Here is a 17,878-nt window from a genome sequence, read left to right as displayed (position 1 = left end):
GTCAAAGTGCATTACTTCATTCTCCCAGTTGGTGCATAGAGTAATTATCCAAAGGCATAATGCTTGCACGATCAGTGCCACTATAATTCCCATCCAGAGTCCCTGTGGATTAGATTCAAAATACACATTCATATGCTTAATGTTTCTCCCTTTCTTTTTTTTCTTTTTTTTTTTTTTTGTGTGTGTGTGTGTGTGTCAGGGAAAGAATGTGTAAAGATTAACCGAAAATAGGAAGAGGCAAAGAAATGGAAAGATATGAAGTCACCTTTCCACCAATATGGAAGACAAAAGCTAACAATATAGCTACGGGAATTCCCGCAAGATAATAAGCTCCTAGATTAACAAAGGCCCCAATCTTTTGCCATCCACATCCTCTAGCAGCGCCTGAAATTTTCAATCAAAATCATAACTAGAGGAAAAATCAGTTGCGTTTAACATTAATTTTCTCCTAATGATGGTCTAAGTGTCAGCTTACCCGTATGACTGTAAACAGAAATAGGATTTTAGCAAGAGAATACATTTGAAAAAACTATTTCAATGGATGTCTTGTATTTAGCTATATACCCTGTACTTAAGCTATGACCATGCATTGGTGGATCTACTTATGGTACCTTAGTATGGGAGCCTATATTTAGTATTTGGATGCAAATGTACAAATTCTATCTAGTTATAAATGTGTTAATCCCAAGGTGTTGCACAAATATTCAGAAAAAAAAAAAAAAAAATGTAGCTCCAACGAATGCATGAAATTCATTTAAATGTTTGGAGTGATTGCAAAGTATAGAAATAAAAGGTTGCTGCAGACCTGAAAGCACAGATTGAAGACCATCGAAAAAGTGGGATATTGCAACCAAGAGTAAGATTTCTCCCACATATCTTAAAACTTCTTCTACCTGGCTGTAACAGTAACCCCAAACATTACGACCCAATATCAGGGCTGTTCCTACTAGAATACCCTCTGTAGCAACCAAGGATAGAGCAACACGAACTGCTAGGCGAGCTGCTTGGGGTCTCCCAGCACCCAGCTCATTTGAAACTCTTATGCTGAACTAACAGAAAAAAAGATATATTGGTACAGAAAGATGCAGATTGAGGTAATGCAGCATTCTAATTGAGCTCGGATTGACCTTGTTGTACTGCTCAGCCCCAGGGGTATCATATAAATCATTGAACATGTGTTAAGGCTGAAAAACACCACAGCTGGTTAGTAAATTGTGAAAATATGTTTGGAAACACTTTTCATTAGCATGCAATGTTCGTAGAACCAGTTTAAGTACAAACCTGATTGACAGCACTGATGTTTCAAGCTTTGGATTAGGGAGAAGACCAGATAGAAGAACCATCATTTCAAAAGACCAGATTTCCAAGCTGTTCCACAAAATGTAATATTGGGAAGGTGTGCTTATAAACAAGTACTATAAGAGACATAAGAGTTATAATCAGAAACTTACCTGAGCATTATAGCTGAGGGAATTGATAGTTTTAGAAACTCAGTAATCCCATGAAAGGCCTCCTTTGAAAATCCAGTCCATGTGCTCTTACACGAAGGAGATATTCGAACATAAGCCATCAATAACAATGCATTCATCCAATAAGATATGCCATTTGCCAAAGCAGCACCTTTATTTCCAAGGCCGGACTTAAATACAAGAATCCAACAAATGAGTAAGTGTGATAACGTTGTAATCGCTGTGCTAACCATCATTGGAAGTACGTTATTTTGGGCTTGTAAGAATCTGATATGACATTGAAGGAGTGCATAACCAAAAATGCAGGGTATTAGGAAGCGAGCATAAAGTCCAGCTTCAGCTGAAATTTCTGGATCTTGTCCCAAAAATAAAAGAATTCGGCCAGTATTGGCCCATATAAGTGCAAGGGGAATGCAGGCCAGTAGAAGAACAATCATGGCTCTCTGCATGTGTATACCAAGCATTCTATACTGTTTTGCACCATAGGACTGACCACAGAATGTGTCTAATGCGCTTCCCATTCCAATCTGTCGAACCAAACACAAACTAATATCATCATATTAACCAAATTAGACTCCGATTGGCAGATTTTAAATAAAGCCAAACCAATTAATTGACCAATTATGCTTTTCATATTCAGACTTGGTTAATCTTTCACATACACAATATTGCTAAAATTAAATGTAGAAAAGTAAACTACACATCAATATGGTTACGAAGGGAAACCTTGACGGGAAAAACCCTCCAAAGGTTTAATGCTAATCCTCAATGAAACAATCCACCAGTGAAATTGAAGTGGTACAAACATAATTAATCCTACTCTAGTTTGCTACCATCAGTAGAGCTCACTGTCGTGACCCCACACAGTTTCAACTCAGTTAAACTCTTTCATTATGGATCTCTTCACACGAACAATCTAGTCCGCAACTTCAAGTATCAAATTTAAGATTCCCACAGCATGATGTCTATGTAGATGTTGCAGCAACTTCAAAGTTGATCAACAATCCTAGGTGTATATCAACGCAAAACTCTCTCTAAAAACTTGTTTTTGATAGAATTAACTGTTCATTTATATACTCTAGATGTCTAGGGCAAAAATCCCAAGCCATAAGTCGATCAAGGGCTTGGATCAAGAATTCTATATCCCTGAGGCTCAATCAATCAACTACTATCCAGCTTGCAGTTAACAATTAAGTGAGCTCAATCAGCTGAGTGTTTTTGAGCAAGCAGAAATTACATTTTCCTTGAGTTGTTCATGAATCTTTGTCTTGATCTTCAAGTATATCACTCAGACACTACAAGACTCATAATTTGACTTGAGTGATGGTTATAATTTGAAACGGTTTGGCAATGCTAAAGATACATAAATCAAACAAGTATAGAACAAGCAAAAAAGGAAATTATATCCTTACAACAAAATTTCAAAGAATCTGGTATCTTAGATATTAAATTAGTAAAGTTGTGTCAAGCTCTACCCTTTTTCAATAATGAAACTGGATTAGATCTTCAAGAGCTAGAGTAAATGGCTGAAGTTGAATCTCATTGTCTCAAACCCAAGGGTAGAACAGCTGGTGCTGAGTGATTGATGTGCGGTTAAAAAAAAAAAAAAAAAAAATTTGATTAAAAGATGGAACGAACTAGTTTAACTGATACATGTTACACATCTTTTTTGTTTCATATAAGATTTGGATTGACGTTCAGTCCGTGGACCTCAAAAAAAGATGTTAAAAGAGAAATGCATATCTTAAAACACCAATTCCAAACAAGACGTTCTTTACTTATCAAATGGTGTATGTCTAAGGGCGTTTGGTCTAGTGGTATGATTCTTGCTTTGGGTGCAAGAGGTCCCGAGTTCGATTCTCGGAACGCCCCTTTTGTTTTTGTGCTTTTTTTTTTTTTTCATTAAATTTGGGACTAGGCTCTGTGTCATTGTTGTATGTAAACAGTGAGATGGATTGGCAAAACATGTCTTCACAACTCAAAAGTTCAATCGATTCTCAACTCAAAAAAAAAAAAAAAAAAAAAAAAAAAAAGCTTAAAAGCTGAATCTGCCAAACTAGCTGAAATTTCATAACTCAAAACTTCCAAAGATGTATAAAGAGTACTGAGATGATATTGATACGTACCAACAAGCTGAAACCAGTGACAGAAGCAAAGGAAGTGGCCATTGAAGCACCAGAAAGTGGTAGCTCTCCAAGATGACCCACATACATAACTGAAATCACCTGTAAACTATTTACCAGCAGATTAACTGACACTAATGGCCCTACTAAACACAGCTGCTTCTTCACCTCCCCCACAATCTCATCTCTGTGGAATTCCTTCCTACACGACTTTACACCATTTTCTTCAGCTATTGGAAGTAGCAATGGTTGAAGACTAGCTTTCTTCTCTTCCCCACCCATCTCTTAGTTTTCTCTGTCACAGAATATTTTGATCAAGAGAAGAGCGTCAAAGGTATCAAGCTCAATTGAAACAACACAGTCTCTCTCATCATGGCTTTATAAAGTAATAAAGCATGCTGTTGTTGTTGTTATTGTTGGCTTTATAAAGTAATAAACCAATAAACTTCATGAGTTATTTAATCTCTATCTGACAAATCACAAAATCATACCTGTCTCTGCCTTATTAGTTAATTATTACATCCTGATAAGATTCATCGGCGGTAGTAAAGTTCATTAATGTGAGTACAAACGAATCGATAAGCTAAAAGCTTTTTGTTTTTTTTTTTGCACTTCATGAGCTCAACATACCTAGGTAGCTGTGCCAATTCATTTTATTTTTATACAAGTTTCCTAATCGAATATCCTACTAATTTTGAGGATATTATTATGATAAATAACAATAATACAACATTTTTATAATTTTTTTTTAAGATCTTGTTACCGGAAGTTTTTAGAATATTTGTGTGTAGTACTCTCATTTCACTCCTTGTAATTACTTGATGTGAGTGGAATGAGAAGCCTATACAAATCTGAGAAAATGCTCAAGTGTTCAAAAAATTCTGGACACTCAAAAAGAAAAAAATAAAATCAGATGAAAAAAAAAAAAATTTGATAAAGTTTCATCCTAGATTGCAACACGTGGGTTAATCTGGACTACTCATCACACAAGTTGTGGTATATGGTGCCAGTGTGCCACCATTAACTCGTAGCAGGGGCAGAGCTAGTTAGCTCCTTGGGGGCGGGGGGGCCCCCAAATTTTTAATTTTTCTCTTAGAGTATATATAAAAAGACATGGGCCCTTTCAAAGAATACAACTTTAAATAAAACAAAAATATTTGTCCACATTCAGCCAGCCGACCAGCCCAAAATTTTTAATCATACAAAATTCTTCTCCTCTAAACTTGATGATGTCAAAAGAGTCAATAATTAGAAGCAGCACATATGTAAGGAGAAATTGCAGGTTTTTTATTTTATTTTTTATTTATATAAGATAAAATTTCTATCCTACAATAATCTAAGTATATGTGTGTATGAAGCTTCCTCCTGAAAATTTGAACTCCAGCCTTTATCCCCATACCCTACAAGCACTTATACTTATGAAGTGACCACCGCGCCAAAAGTGCGTGATGGTATTGCTAGTTAATTAATTGTGTTGATGTTGGGAAAATAATTCAATTCGCTATTAATTTACAAATTATTGAATATGGTGATTTTTATATCTTTAATAAATACAATGAGGATATATCAAAAAGAATATCAGCGAAATTAATTAATGAAACATCAATAACAATAATAATTAATGAATTTATTAAAATATTAATTGATCCCTTAAATACAAAATTTTGAGGAAAAAAATTTATACATGGAAAAATAAATAAGTATTAATTGGTTATGATAGTGATGTTCATTAAGGTGGCGTTTGGGTATTGCGTTTAACGCGTTTGCATTTTTTACGTTTTTTTTTTTTTGTTTTTTTTCCTAGATGCATGTCTGTCACTGTTCATTGTTGATGAACAGTGATTTTAGGCTTATGAACAGTGCCAAACGTGTGAACAGTAACTTTTTAAATATTTTTTTTATTGTTTTCAATTTTTAATTTTTAGTAAAATAAATAGTATCCAAACGGACCCTAATTATATTTATGGCAATGTTGAACTTTCTTGGCGACGCAAAGGAAAATCAAAAGCTCATCAAGTGGAGGCATTGAAAAATGGAAAGAAGTTGAAATCTCATACCTTTATTATGTGGCCATCCACATGTGATGAGCTGCAGTCAAACTTGGCGGTACGTATCTTAATTACAGCCACACACTGAACTCCATGGTAATTGGTTACTATGGTACAATAATTAATTATCGAGCAATGCTATTGCTATTCTAAGCAGCAAATTTGACAACATTTTGAGTTAATAAAGTTTTTATAGGTATTCATTTTTGTATATCAGCTGCATAACATTTTTACGTAACATTAATAATCTATCACATTAACAAATGTCAAATATTTTATGTTTATAGACTTTCTCTTAATTATTAAGACAAATATTTATTCACGAACTGTTTTACATAGGAACAGATGTCAAAAAAAAATGTTTCTCAAAAAGAATTTGTTAAGAAAAACTCCAATTATTTAATTTGGCAAGTGCTAACATATGATAAAAATTTAAGAAGACAACTTTTAAGTCACAATTCTAATGTAAATAATAATTATTAGTGGTGAAGAAAAAAAAAAGTAAGTCTCTATAAATTGTAAAAGTGATAAATAATCAATCATAATCATCATATACCACGCCAAAACTAAAAAAAAAAATGGTAGTCCTAAAAGACTAAAACCATTGTAACATATATAATTGGTTAGTTCCTTGTCAAATTTGTCTTGGACATGGAAGTATATCTCTTACGCACAAAAAAAAAAAAAAAAAAAAAAAAAAAAAAAAAAGCAACAACAACAAACAAACACTATATCTCTTTCAAAATAATTAATTTTGAGAAAAACCTTCTCCGGTTCTCTCCCAATTTTTCCTTTTACTATTTTTTTCCCCGGTTCTATAGCTAGTTCATGCAAACAACCAGAGGTCTTAGAGTTTTTTATTTTTTTAAACTTGTGAAGTATAATTATAGTAACAAATTAACAAAGAAGCTTAAAAGGTTAAATGATCAACATGAGATTAGTTGAAGGAGTATTTCTTGTTATCTTAAGCTTGCATCATATTCAGTATCATTCACTTTCAACCATGGGAAGACTTCTAGTAGTTACTCTAGGGAACTAATTTTGTATGTTCTTCTACAATTTGTGTATGTGTATGTGCATGTGCATGTGCTTTTTTTTTTTTTTTTTTTGTCTGTTTTTTTTTTTTCTTCTTCAATGAGTCTGGATATAAAGGAAAGGGAGAGTGGAGACCTATTCCCTTCATAAAATGATGGCTACTCTTTAGTGCCACTCCCACCTACTACTTCATCTTATCATATATCACTTCTGGACACATATATCACTTCTGGACAAAATAGATACCCCACAATCATTATGCCCGTTATATATTATTTTATTTTGGAAACCATGTGATTTTCTATCTTTGTTTCTGGTTTTTCATTTGAATGTCTCATCCTCATGTGCACATTTTTATTAATACAAAAATTCACCTTCAACAATATTTATTAGCATCAGTATCCGGCATGTTAATTTAGTATCAAGTTTCATAAATCTTGCATTATCCGTACTTTCAATTCTAAAAACTTTTACAATTGAGTTACCGAACCATCCTACTTTTATGATTGTACTCTAGCAAGATGATATTTTTTTTTTTAAATAATGTTTTATTGGATTTTAGATTTTAATTTGAATATTGAGTTATATTATTTTATTATGTAAATATATTATTTTAATATATTGTATGATAAAATAAAAATTGAGATGTTGACTATATTATAATAAAATTGTATAATATAATAGATTAATTAATTTTTAAGACAATAAAATGAGATATTTTTTAAAAACCGGTGCTAACGTTTTGGAAATATGGCCTCTTTAGGAAAAGCATGGAACTCTTGCACTTTAATCCTTCATTATTTGTTTTCCATTTTGAACAACCACTCATACAATAATTGAATGATATCCTTGGTCAATATTCAATAGTCAGTAGTGACTCAATAGTCACTGTTTATGATAAAATGCTACCGTATCTCTTACAGCATCTAGAGCATATCCAACCGCCACTGTGTCTCTATTTTTAGAAGATAAAATACTACTGTTCACACTCCAACTGGTTCTCCAAACACAAAACTTTTCTAAATTTATTTTGAAGTTGCTACAGTTCTTCTCTCCAAATAAAAAACATTGTAGCAATTACTATGGCTTCTCTAAACAATATTCTCCCCCCTTAAAATAATGCCCGGTTGAATAAAAAAAAAATTCTTTCTCTCTCGTGCTTCTCTATCTCAACGGTAATATACCACAATCAAAACAAAAATACAAAACCCAATCGAAAGATTTGAAACACAAAACAATCTTTCTCATAAGCCTAATGAAATCTGAACAATAAAATAAAACTAATCAAACCATAACACAAAAAAAAAAAAAAAAAAAAAAAAAAAAAACCATGTAGAATGCCGATCTCCACTTCTCTGCCGGTGATCTATGTGTGTATGAGAGAGAATTTGTTTGTGTGAGATAGAGGGAGACACTGTTCTAGAATCAAGTAGAAATAGAAAAAGTAAAAAGAGAGAGATAGGAGATTGCTGAAGAAATGACCGGAATGAACTAGAAAAAGAAAAGAAGGTAGATAGAGGAAAGAAGTGGGATACGTGTGTGGTGGAGAAAAAACCAAGAGAAAAAAAAAAAAAAAAAAAACTTATGGATGACAGATGGTGAGAAGGGAAAAATAATATAAAAAATAAGAAATTATAATTAAGAAATACTATCACTATATTTTCACAATAAATTTTAAGTAATAAATTGTTATTAGCTAATATTGGTGAGTAAAAAAATAATTTCAATGATGAGTTCAAATTAAAACTACTAACAACTTTTTATATAAGATTTTGATGTGATTTTTATAAAAGTATTGCAAAAAATATTGTGGATAAAAAACTTTTCATTGAAAAAATATAATTGTTAGGAATGAATATAGAAAAAATAAATGATGATAAGAAAAGAATAAAAAATTAATGAAAAAATAATATTTAAATAAAATAAAAAATCTATTAAAAAATATATTAAAAAAAATAAATATCTAAAATGTAAAAGTTATTGTTCATTTTCCAAACAACCTTTTACTTCAAGAAAGCCACGCGAAGTTGCGAACAAAAAATTTTCCGTCTCTCTCCACCTTGCAACAAGGTTTGAGGTAACACTTTCCTCACACATTCCTGTCCAGAGCTTGCAACAATTGAAAAGTCTCTTTCTTCCTATGTTTTCATTTTGGTGAAAAAAAAGAAAAAGAAAAAACAAACAAACAAAGGAAGAAAGAGACTTTTCAACACTTAAGAGCATCTCCAACAGCTAGTGTAAAGCCAAATTTAGACCACCAAACAGCACTGTTCACGCTCCAGCAGCTGCTCCAAATGCACATGTTCTCTAAATTTTTTTTTGAAGTTGCTACAGTAGTTCTCTTATTTTAGAGAACACTGTAGCAACTCTATTCCCTTATTATATATTAAAAAATTAAACAGTGGCATTTAATTTACAATTCTCTCTCTCCCAAACATTTTTCCTTCTTCTCTATTGTTTGGTTTCTCTTCAGAAAGCTCCCTCTCTTCAAAAACGCCGCTCTCACGAAATCAACCCTCGCCGCTGCTCTCTCTCACAAAAATCTCGCACCGTGTCTTTCTCAAAAGAACTCGCATCGTGCCTTTCAATCGAAGTTCGCTCAACCACCTGTGATGAAGAATAGAGTTCTGAAGCTCAACCTTGAATATCGGTACCCAAAATTTTGATTTAATAGGGTTTTTGTCATTTTTGAATTTATTAGTTTATCATATGAGTTCTGAAGCTCACCCTTTTCTATTGTTCTTCATCACACAATCTGGGTTTAGGTTTTGGGTTTTTGGTTCTTTTCTCTCTGTTTGTCTTTCACTCTGTTCTTGATCTTTTCTCTGTTTTTTTCTATTTAATTAATCTTATTAGAGTCAATAAATTAATCTCAACCTTGAATATCGGTACCCAAACCAAGAAAAACAAAAAAACCCAAACAAAAACATTGAGAATCTGAGTATCGGTACCCAAACTTTAATCTTATTATGTCTCTGTTTTTTTTTTTTTTTTTTTTTTTTGGTGTGGAAATATTGAGAATCTGAATTCTGGGTTTTTTTGTAGCTGAAATTGTGATGGCAATGATGTTTGACCGATGAATTCATATTGGATTTTTCATGTTTGTCATTTTTGCTTGGTGGGTTTTTGATATCTATGTGGTTGGAATGATTTTTGGAAAATGTTTTCTGGGAATTCTTGTTTTTGTTCTTTTTAAAGAGCATTGTCATAATTTCCATATGATTCTGTGAATTTTTGTTTCTGAATGTGATTTTCATTGATAATGCGTGAATGTGTATTTCTGTGCACAAATTTTAGTCATAATGTATCATTGAGGTGCTACTGCTCTGTGTGTGTGTGTGTGTGTGTGTGTTGTTGCTGGTGTTGCTCTGTGTTTGTGTGTGTGTTGCTGCTGCTGTGTGTGTGTGTGTGTGTGTTGCTGGTGTTGCTCTGTGTTTGTGTGTGTGTTGTTGCTGCTGCTCTCTGTGTGTGTGTGTGTGTTGTTGCTGCTGCTGCTGCTCTGTGTGTGTGTGTGTGTGTGTTGCTGCTCTGTGTGTGTGTGTGTGTTGCTTGTGCTGCTGCTGTGTGTGTGTGTGTGTGTTGCTGCTACTGCTGCTGTGTGTGTCTGTGTGTGTTGTTGCTGCTACTCTGTGTGTGTGTGTGTGTGTGTGTGTGTTGCTGCTGCTGCTGTTGTGTGTATGCGCTGCTACTGCTGTGTGTGTGTGTGTTGCTGTGTGTGTGCTGCTGTGTGTGTGTCCCTTTAACAGGGGCTGTGTGTGCGTGAGTGTGTGTGCTGCCCATATACAGGGGCTGTGTGTGTGTGTGTGTGTGTGTGTGTGTGCTACCCATATACAGGGGCTGTGTGTGTGTGCTGCTATGGTGTGTGTGTGTGTGTGTCCCTTTAACAGGGGCTGTGTGTTGCTGTTGGAAATTTGAAAAATATAGCTGTTGGGAATGAATAGAGAAAGAATAAAAAAATATTAAAAAAAGAATAAAGAAAGGTTAAAGAAATAATGAAGAAATAATATTTAAATGAGATAGAGAATAGAATAGAGAATCTGTTGGAAAGTAGATTTGAAAAAGTAGGTAGTTAAATGTAAAAGTTACTGTAGATTCTCCAAATAGTACAAAAATTTGGAGAATCTGTTGGAGATGCTCTAACACGAGGCTTTTTTCCATTTCCTACTAGGATATATGCTACTGATACCCCTCCTTGGAACTTTGCTACACCAGTCTTATCAGTCTAAAGGGATTTTCAATCAGTCTTATTTCCAATGCCTTCAAGAGATGAAGTCAAAGCAGCTTTATTGTTACACGCATCCAATTATCTAGTCGGTGAAAGATTTTGGACCTAATGACTTTCATCCAAAGTAGAACGAGGAATACCATTTCTACCAATCTACTAAAATTGCGTTTGGATTGGGCTGATACGTCTACGTCTGCGTTTTGTTTTTTGTTTTTTTTTTTTCACGCGTTTTTCAGATTGCGGCTACTGTTCATCACTGTTCAATGAACAGTAGTCGCAAACTTTGACTTTTCAAACTTTTTTGGACCAATCAGTGCATATTGTGTACTGTTCATGGACCCACAAATTTCACTTTTCAGCAACTTTTTTATTATAAATGGGTCCCACGGTACTATTTACACATTTATAAATTATTTCGCTACAGTGTTTTTCAGTTTTCAGTTTCAGTTTTCAGTTTTCAGCTGTATCCAAACGGACCCTAAGAGTCATTTTTTTTCTTTTTTCTTTTTTTCAGGCCAAAATTGGCCATTAACCCAATTTTCCAACTATATAATTAATAGACACTGTTTCGAAACTGTTAGAGATATATATTAGACATATTAGCCCAATGTAATAGGCTCAAACTCACTCCTGCTTGTACTAGTAGTATAGGGTTTAGTCGTCTATATACTCATGTTAGGGTTCATTGTAACACAGGAGATTATTGTATTACACTCTCATACAATAAAGATGTAGCCTTTAAGGGATTCCTCCATGGATGTAGGCCGTCAAGGCTGAACCATGTAACCCTCGTGTTTTTAGTGTTCCTTTTCTATGCTTCCTCTTCCGCATTTACTCTAGCATACATAACATGGTATAACACATCGCATTACTAATATTTAACAGAAACTATTTTTTTTACTAACATCTCGAGTTTCTAAAACTCGATTTAGGGGTTATAAATCGAGTTTCAAAAACTCGATTTCAGTGTTCTAATCACATCTGATTTGGCATATTTTTCACGTAGCATCCACTTGAAAATTGAGTCTTAGAGACTCGATTTCCAAGCCAAAAAAAATTTTAATCTAAGTCTATACACGCCATTCCCAGAAATACCAAAAAAAATAATAATAATAAAATAAGAAATCACCAGTTCACCACCAACCATTCATTCTCTCACCCACCATTCCATCTCTCCCAAAACCCACCGGCACCACCCACAGATCGGCGCCACCCACCAGCAACACCACCCACCAGCACAACACAGGCTCACCTCACCTCGTCGGGTTAATGCCCTGGGTCACGCGGCTTGGGTTGCGCTACTTGGGTCGCATAGCCTGGATCGTGATGCCTAGGTCGCGCTGTCTGAGATGCAGAAAAATGAAGAACAAAACTAAAACTTTGTAGGAATTAGTTCATCAATGGCAGAGTGAGTGGAAGAGAGAAAAGAGGCGGAGAAAGAGGAAGGAAATTTTTAGAGAAAAAAAATGAAGTGGAGAGAGAATTTACTGTGGGGAGTAAAAGAGTTGTTCTGGACAATTAGTTAGTACTCAGTAGAGTAGGTCCCACATAAAAGTTACAAAATTTGAGTGAAAATGAAAACTCCACTAAATCAAGTCTCAGAGACTCGATTTCCAGGTGGACACCACGTGGAAAAAGTGCCAACTCAAACCTGATATAAACATGAAAACCGACCCTCAAAGACTCAATTTATAGCCCAAAAATCGAGCTTCTTAGACTCGAGATAGTAGTAAAAAATATAGTTTGAAAACAATGCCTAATAATTATATTGTTTGGCAAATAGGATTAATTTCCAATTTTAGTCTTTTTTTTCAAGTTTTAAACAGTTGCTATAGTGCCACTTTGGTGTGTTCAAGTGGTGCATCCAATTATCTACTCTTGGTGAAAGATTTTGGACCTAAGGGCTTGCATCCAAAGTAGATCGAGGAATACCATTTCTACTAATCTACTAAGAGTCTTTTTATTTTTATTTTTTTATTTAAAGTTTTGAACAGTTGCTATAGTGCCACTTTGGTGTGTTCAAGTAGCACTGTAGCTATAGTAGCTACAACTCTTTTTTCTTTTTCTTCTCTTTTTTTTTTTTGTTTGTACTTTTTTTTTCTTTTAAATATTTATAAGAACCGCATATATATGTATGTATGTATATCTACTAACTATATAAAAAGAGGCAATGCCCCTATAGTGCCCCTTTTGGTTTATTGAGTCCTTTTTTTTTTTTTTTAAAGTTTTGAACGGTTGCTAGAGTGCCACTTTGGTGTGTTCAAGTGGCACTGTAGCTATAGTAGCTACTGCTTTTTTTTTTTTCCTTCAATCTTCCGTTTGTACTTTTTTTTTTCTTTTAAATATTTATAAGAACCGCATATATATATATAGTTATAGTTATACTGATACAATAAATTTCACAATATTTTCACAATTAATGAGGTGTCAATTTCTTATAAGTCAAAATAAAATATGAAACTGTGACCAACCGCAACTGAAAATAAATGTTTTGTAAAAATATTGTGACACTTGTTGGGTGAATGTGTAAAAACTACAGTTTGTTCAATATATACTAATCATCGGTTTTTTTTTAGTCATTGATTTATGCTCCTTTTTCTATATATAAAAAAAACGAATAGGCTCATGAATAGTGTTATGAACAGTAGTTTTGGTTTAGTGACTTGCTTTTCCCCCCTTTTTTTTCCTTCAAGCTCACCAACTTGGTTTGAGCTTTTTTTTTTTTTTTTCCTTAAAGGATCTTTATATGTTTACTTTGTACTTATAATGTAAGCTTACATGGTATACACACAAAAAATAGCAAATATTATGTACGTTTAATAAGCTCTACAATACATGTTTGGTTTATTATCTTTTTTTCCAAGTTTTAAACCGTTGCTATAGTACCACTTGTGTTTGTTCAAGTGGCATTGTAGCTATAGCATTTTTTTTTTTTTAGTCTTTTGTTTGTATTTTTTTTTTCTTTTAAATATTTATAAGAACCCGCATATATATTGTTTTACTGACAAAACAAATTTCACAATATTTTCACAATTATTAAAGTGTCAATTTCTTATAAGTCAAAATAAAATAATAAAATATGAAACTGTGACCAATCATAATTGAAAATAAATGTTTTATGAAAATGTTATGACATTTGTTGGGTGAATGTGTAAAAGCTACAGTACTTATAATTTGTTCAATATGTATTGTTCATCGTTTTTTTTTTATAGTCATTGATTTGCATGTGCTCTTTTTACATATATAAAAAAAAAATGAATAGGCTCATGAATAGTATTATGAACAATATTTTTGTTTTAGTAACTTACCTTTTTCCTTTTTTTTTTCTTCAAGTTCACCAACTTTGTTTGAGGTTTTTTTTTTTTTTTTTTTTTAAAGGATCTTTATATGTTTACTTTATACTTATAATGTGAGCTTACGTTATATACACACAAAAAGTAGCAAATATTATATACATTTAATAAGCTCATAAACAGTGTTATGAACAGTATTTTTGGTTTAGTGAGTTGCCTTTTTTTTTTTTCTTCAAGTTCACCAACTTGGTTTGAGCTTTTTTTTTTCTTTTAAAGGATCTTTATATGTTTACTTTCTACTTGTAAGGTAAGCTTACGTTGTATACATACAAAATGTAGCAAATATTATATACATTTGCCATAAAAAAATTGTACAAATTTTGCAAATGTGTACAATATTTGCTAGTTTTTATGTGTTTACAATATAAATTTACATTGTAAGTGTAATGTATATTTCTATATATATATAAAGTGAATGGAAAAAAACTATAGTAATTTAGCTATAGTAGTTTTGGTTTGTTCAACTTTCACTGTTTTGCTGGCTGCCTTTTTTTTTTTTTTTTTTTTTTTTTTTTTGGTGAATGCATAAAGTTGAAGTATATTTGCTATATTATTTTTGGTTTATCCAATTCACACTATTTCACATTATAATAAAATATTAACATCACAAATTGGCGCAGTATTTTCACAATTGTTAAGGTGTTAATTCATTATAAGTCAAAATAAAATAATAAATTATCATACTAGAACCAGTTACAACTAAAAATAAAAGTATTGTGAAAAATAAGTGCTATATTCACAATAATTTTCACAACACTTTCATAACAAATCAAATATGGTAAATTGTTATTGGTTCTAATTTAAACTTACCAATGAAACTACTTTTTTGCCCACCAATAACAACTTGTAATAACCTACTACTTATAATTTGTTGTGAAAATGTTGTGGACATAACATTTTTTTGTGCGAAAAATGTTAAGACATCTTGATGTTATCACAATATTTTCAAAACTACTGAGCTGTCAATTCTTTACAAATTAAAATAAAATATAACAAAATTATAAAGGTATTATGAAAATGTTGCGTCATTTTGTTGTGTTTTTAGAAATTTTTTGTTAGTTTAATCAACTTTGTTGAGTCAAAATTCACTATTCCACATACAATTTTCATAGGTTGACTTTTTGTATATTTTTTTCTTTACACACTATTTTAAGTAAAAATACATAATTTTACACACAAAAACGAAAACTTAGGAAAAAAACATTTTTCATCCTTTATGTTTGGGTAGTTTACAATTCTTCCATAAACTTTATAATCCAGCAATTTTTCCCTTAATATTTTGGAAAAGAGCAAATATATAATATTATTATTCTCTCAGTTAAACCCTAATGAAAGCTTATGATTCTTAAAATATTTTATTATGTAATGTCTAAATTACTCTCGCTAAATTTTAACATCCTAAAAATTTTCTTTATGTATTTTGAGTTTTAAATTTTTTTTTGACAAAACTGAATTGTTTATTGTTGAAAGATGATGATATTTGTTATCATTTTTGGAAGTGTTTAGAGAGTAGATATATTGTCATTAGCAAGTAAGTACTAAAAAACTATTATAGTTAAATAAATATTTATATGTTAAATAGCCACCCTAACTTTGTGGTTGATCAAAATTCTTAAGTAAATGAGATTAACTTTTTACAACATAATTATCAAAATTCTTAAGATTAATGTCTCTTTTAATTAATGTAAATCTCTATATATTTTAAAATCAATTAATTCATATCTTTGTTTTGTGATACAAATAAAATCTAGAATTGACCTTAATTACTACATTTTTTCCATGGCAAGCACATGCCTTGCATGTGCTGCCCTAACTAGTCAGTACAAAAGTTCATCAAACTGCTTGGTGTTGGATCAAAGGGGGTTAACAAATAACAATGAAATGAACAATGAATAGTGGCTTAGAGGCATGAATTTTAATATTGTTCTTTGTTTGGGGTGCGTTGTGTTTTAATAAGTTAGAGGCTAGACTAGGATTTTATTTGGGATAGTTGAGTTCGGTACTCATGTAGTCATGTTAATGGGTCATTTTGACCGCTACCGTTGTGTTTCTTATTTTTTTTTTTTTTTTGAGAAACCCCGTTGTGTTTCACCTCAGCAAAATCATAATATAATATAAGCAATAAAAATAATGCATTAATGAGAATAATAATTTCCTTATGTGTAAATAATTTAAAGTATGAAACATATGCAAATTAATATGAAGAAATTTGTAGGCAATCATAAGCAAGATATTAAACAATATCATATGAAGATATGTAGAAATATGTAAAGCGAGTAGGATATATAGCAGCTCATCTTGGTTGTAGGTAACCCATATATTTCTCTCTTGATCAAAACAAATTGTGAAGCACATGTAATAAATGATTTATTATAAATCAAACTCATAGAATTCATGCTAACTGTGAAGTGGCAGGCCACCAGTAACTATAAAGTTAGCAAAAAAAGCTCCCACAACTTGAGAGAAATAGATATTAGCTCCAAGAAATAAAGGAAAGAGGGAGTAATGAGTTGAAGAAAAAAAAAAGGACCCTCTTATTTGTGTAGTTAAGAACTCAGAAATATGTTTTGTTCAACTGCTGAATGTAACAAAATGTGGCATGTAACAAAAATGGGCATAAACTTTGTTACACAATAGATGTAGTATTGCTTTCATGATTTTTTTTTGGGCTTATACTTTGGCATCAAACATGAATCTGATGGCCTCATAAGTACTCCAAGCTCATTTGTCAGATTTTAGATGGGCCCAAGTTGATGCGGGATGACCCTTTTTCTCTCCAATCCATGGCTCCTTTTATTATCCTTGTGTAGGCCTGGTCCACATAATGAAGAAGGAATATATTTAATCTCGGTTTATGTTCCAGCCACAGGCCTTGGGGAATTAATTTTTGTGGGCCCAATTCAACCCAATTTCAGGTGTTCATTCTCACGGGTAGTGGGCTGTAAATACGGGCTTTGGACTGACTTTGTGGACTTAGGCCTTGCTGGTTTACTAATGCTATCCAGAAAATTGCCTCTAACATCCTTCCACAATAATGGCTATCTTAGATTCTTTTAGTCAGTTTAGTGATTTGGTTATGCTTTGCTTTGATATATAAGCAAGAAGTCCCATTTTGTAATTTACCCGGACTAATCATAGTCAGTTTTCTCTCCCAAAATCAATTCTCTCTAGATTTAACATTTCTGAGAAAAAAAAATAGTCCTTTTATTAGATTTGAATAATAAGAGTTTAAACAATATATATAGAATGAATCTCAAGTGAAACATTTAAATTTTCAAATAGAAATTCTCACTCGAAATTCGCTCGAGTAAAAATACTAACAAACACATTTTTCCACTTGATTTTTCTATTGTTTCTTGCCCTGTATCTCTTCTAAGAAAGTAATACCGTGATAACACTCTTCCACTTCCAAAGTGTAATCAAAATAATATTCTTCCACTAATAAAGTGGGATCAAACTTATATTATAACCTACTTTGATATATGAAATATACTACACTTGGAACAATAAATGAGAAAAAATGTAGTGAATAAAAATTCCTTCTTTTGCATCTTGCAAGTACTTTTAAGGTAGTACAAGTACCTTTTGGCGAGAAAACGAAAATGATGATAGCATGTAATTCTAA

The 17,878-nt window shown here is 32.3% G+C and overlaps 1 protein-coding gene and 1 non-coding gene across 3 annotated transcripts in view; one reads left to right on the top strand and one right to left on the bottom strand.

Moving 5' to 3' along the window:
- The window catches only part of LOC126715767 (protein DETOXIFICATION 16-like), a 34,466-nt gene extending 30,422 nt beyond the window's left edge, over window positions 1–4,044 (bottom strand). Inside the window, exons 1-7 of one of the 2 annotated variants that reach the window (XM_050416546.1) lie at window positions 3,596–4,023; window positions 1,452–1,996; window positions 1,282–1,368; window positions 1,128–1,184; window positions 806–1,044; window positions 266–384; window positions 16–102 (exon numbers count right to left, since the gene is read on the bottom strand). In XM_050416546.1, the coding sequence (XP_050272503.1) occupies window positions 16–102; window positions 266–384; window positions 806–1,044; window positions 1,128–1,184; window positions 1,282–1,368; window positions 1,452–1,996; window positions 3,596–3,874 (1,413 nt within the window). In that variant the 5' untranslated portion in view covers window positions 3,875–4,023. Of the gene's footprint in view, window positions 1–15; window positions 103–265; window positions 385–805; window positions 1,045–1,127; window positions 1,185–1,281; window positions 1,369–1,451; window positions 1,997–3,595 lie in introns of both variants that reach the window. The other variant, XM_050416547.1, reaches the window with a different exon arrangement.
- TRNAP-UGG (transfer RNA proline (anticodon UGG)) lies at window positions 3,270–3,341 on the top strand. The gene has a single exon. It is a non-coding gene; the product is annotated as a tRNA-Pro (tRNA).
- Window positions 4,045–17,878: the final 13,834 nt, after the last annotated feature.

Source organism: Quercus robur, chromosome 2 (assembly GCF_932294415.1).
Source record: "Quercus robur chromosome 2, dhQueRobu3.1, whole genome shotgun sequence".
In the NCBI taxonomy this organism is placed as follows: Eukaryota; Viridiplantae; Streptophyta; class Magnoliopsida; order Fagales; family Fagaceae; genus Quercus; species Quercus robur.
The sequence above is the reverse complement of the archived record's forward strand: the minus strand, read 5'-3'. Positions and strand labels throughout refer to the sequence as shown.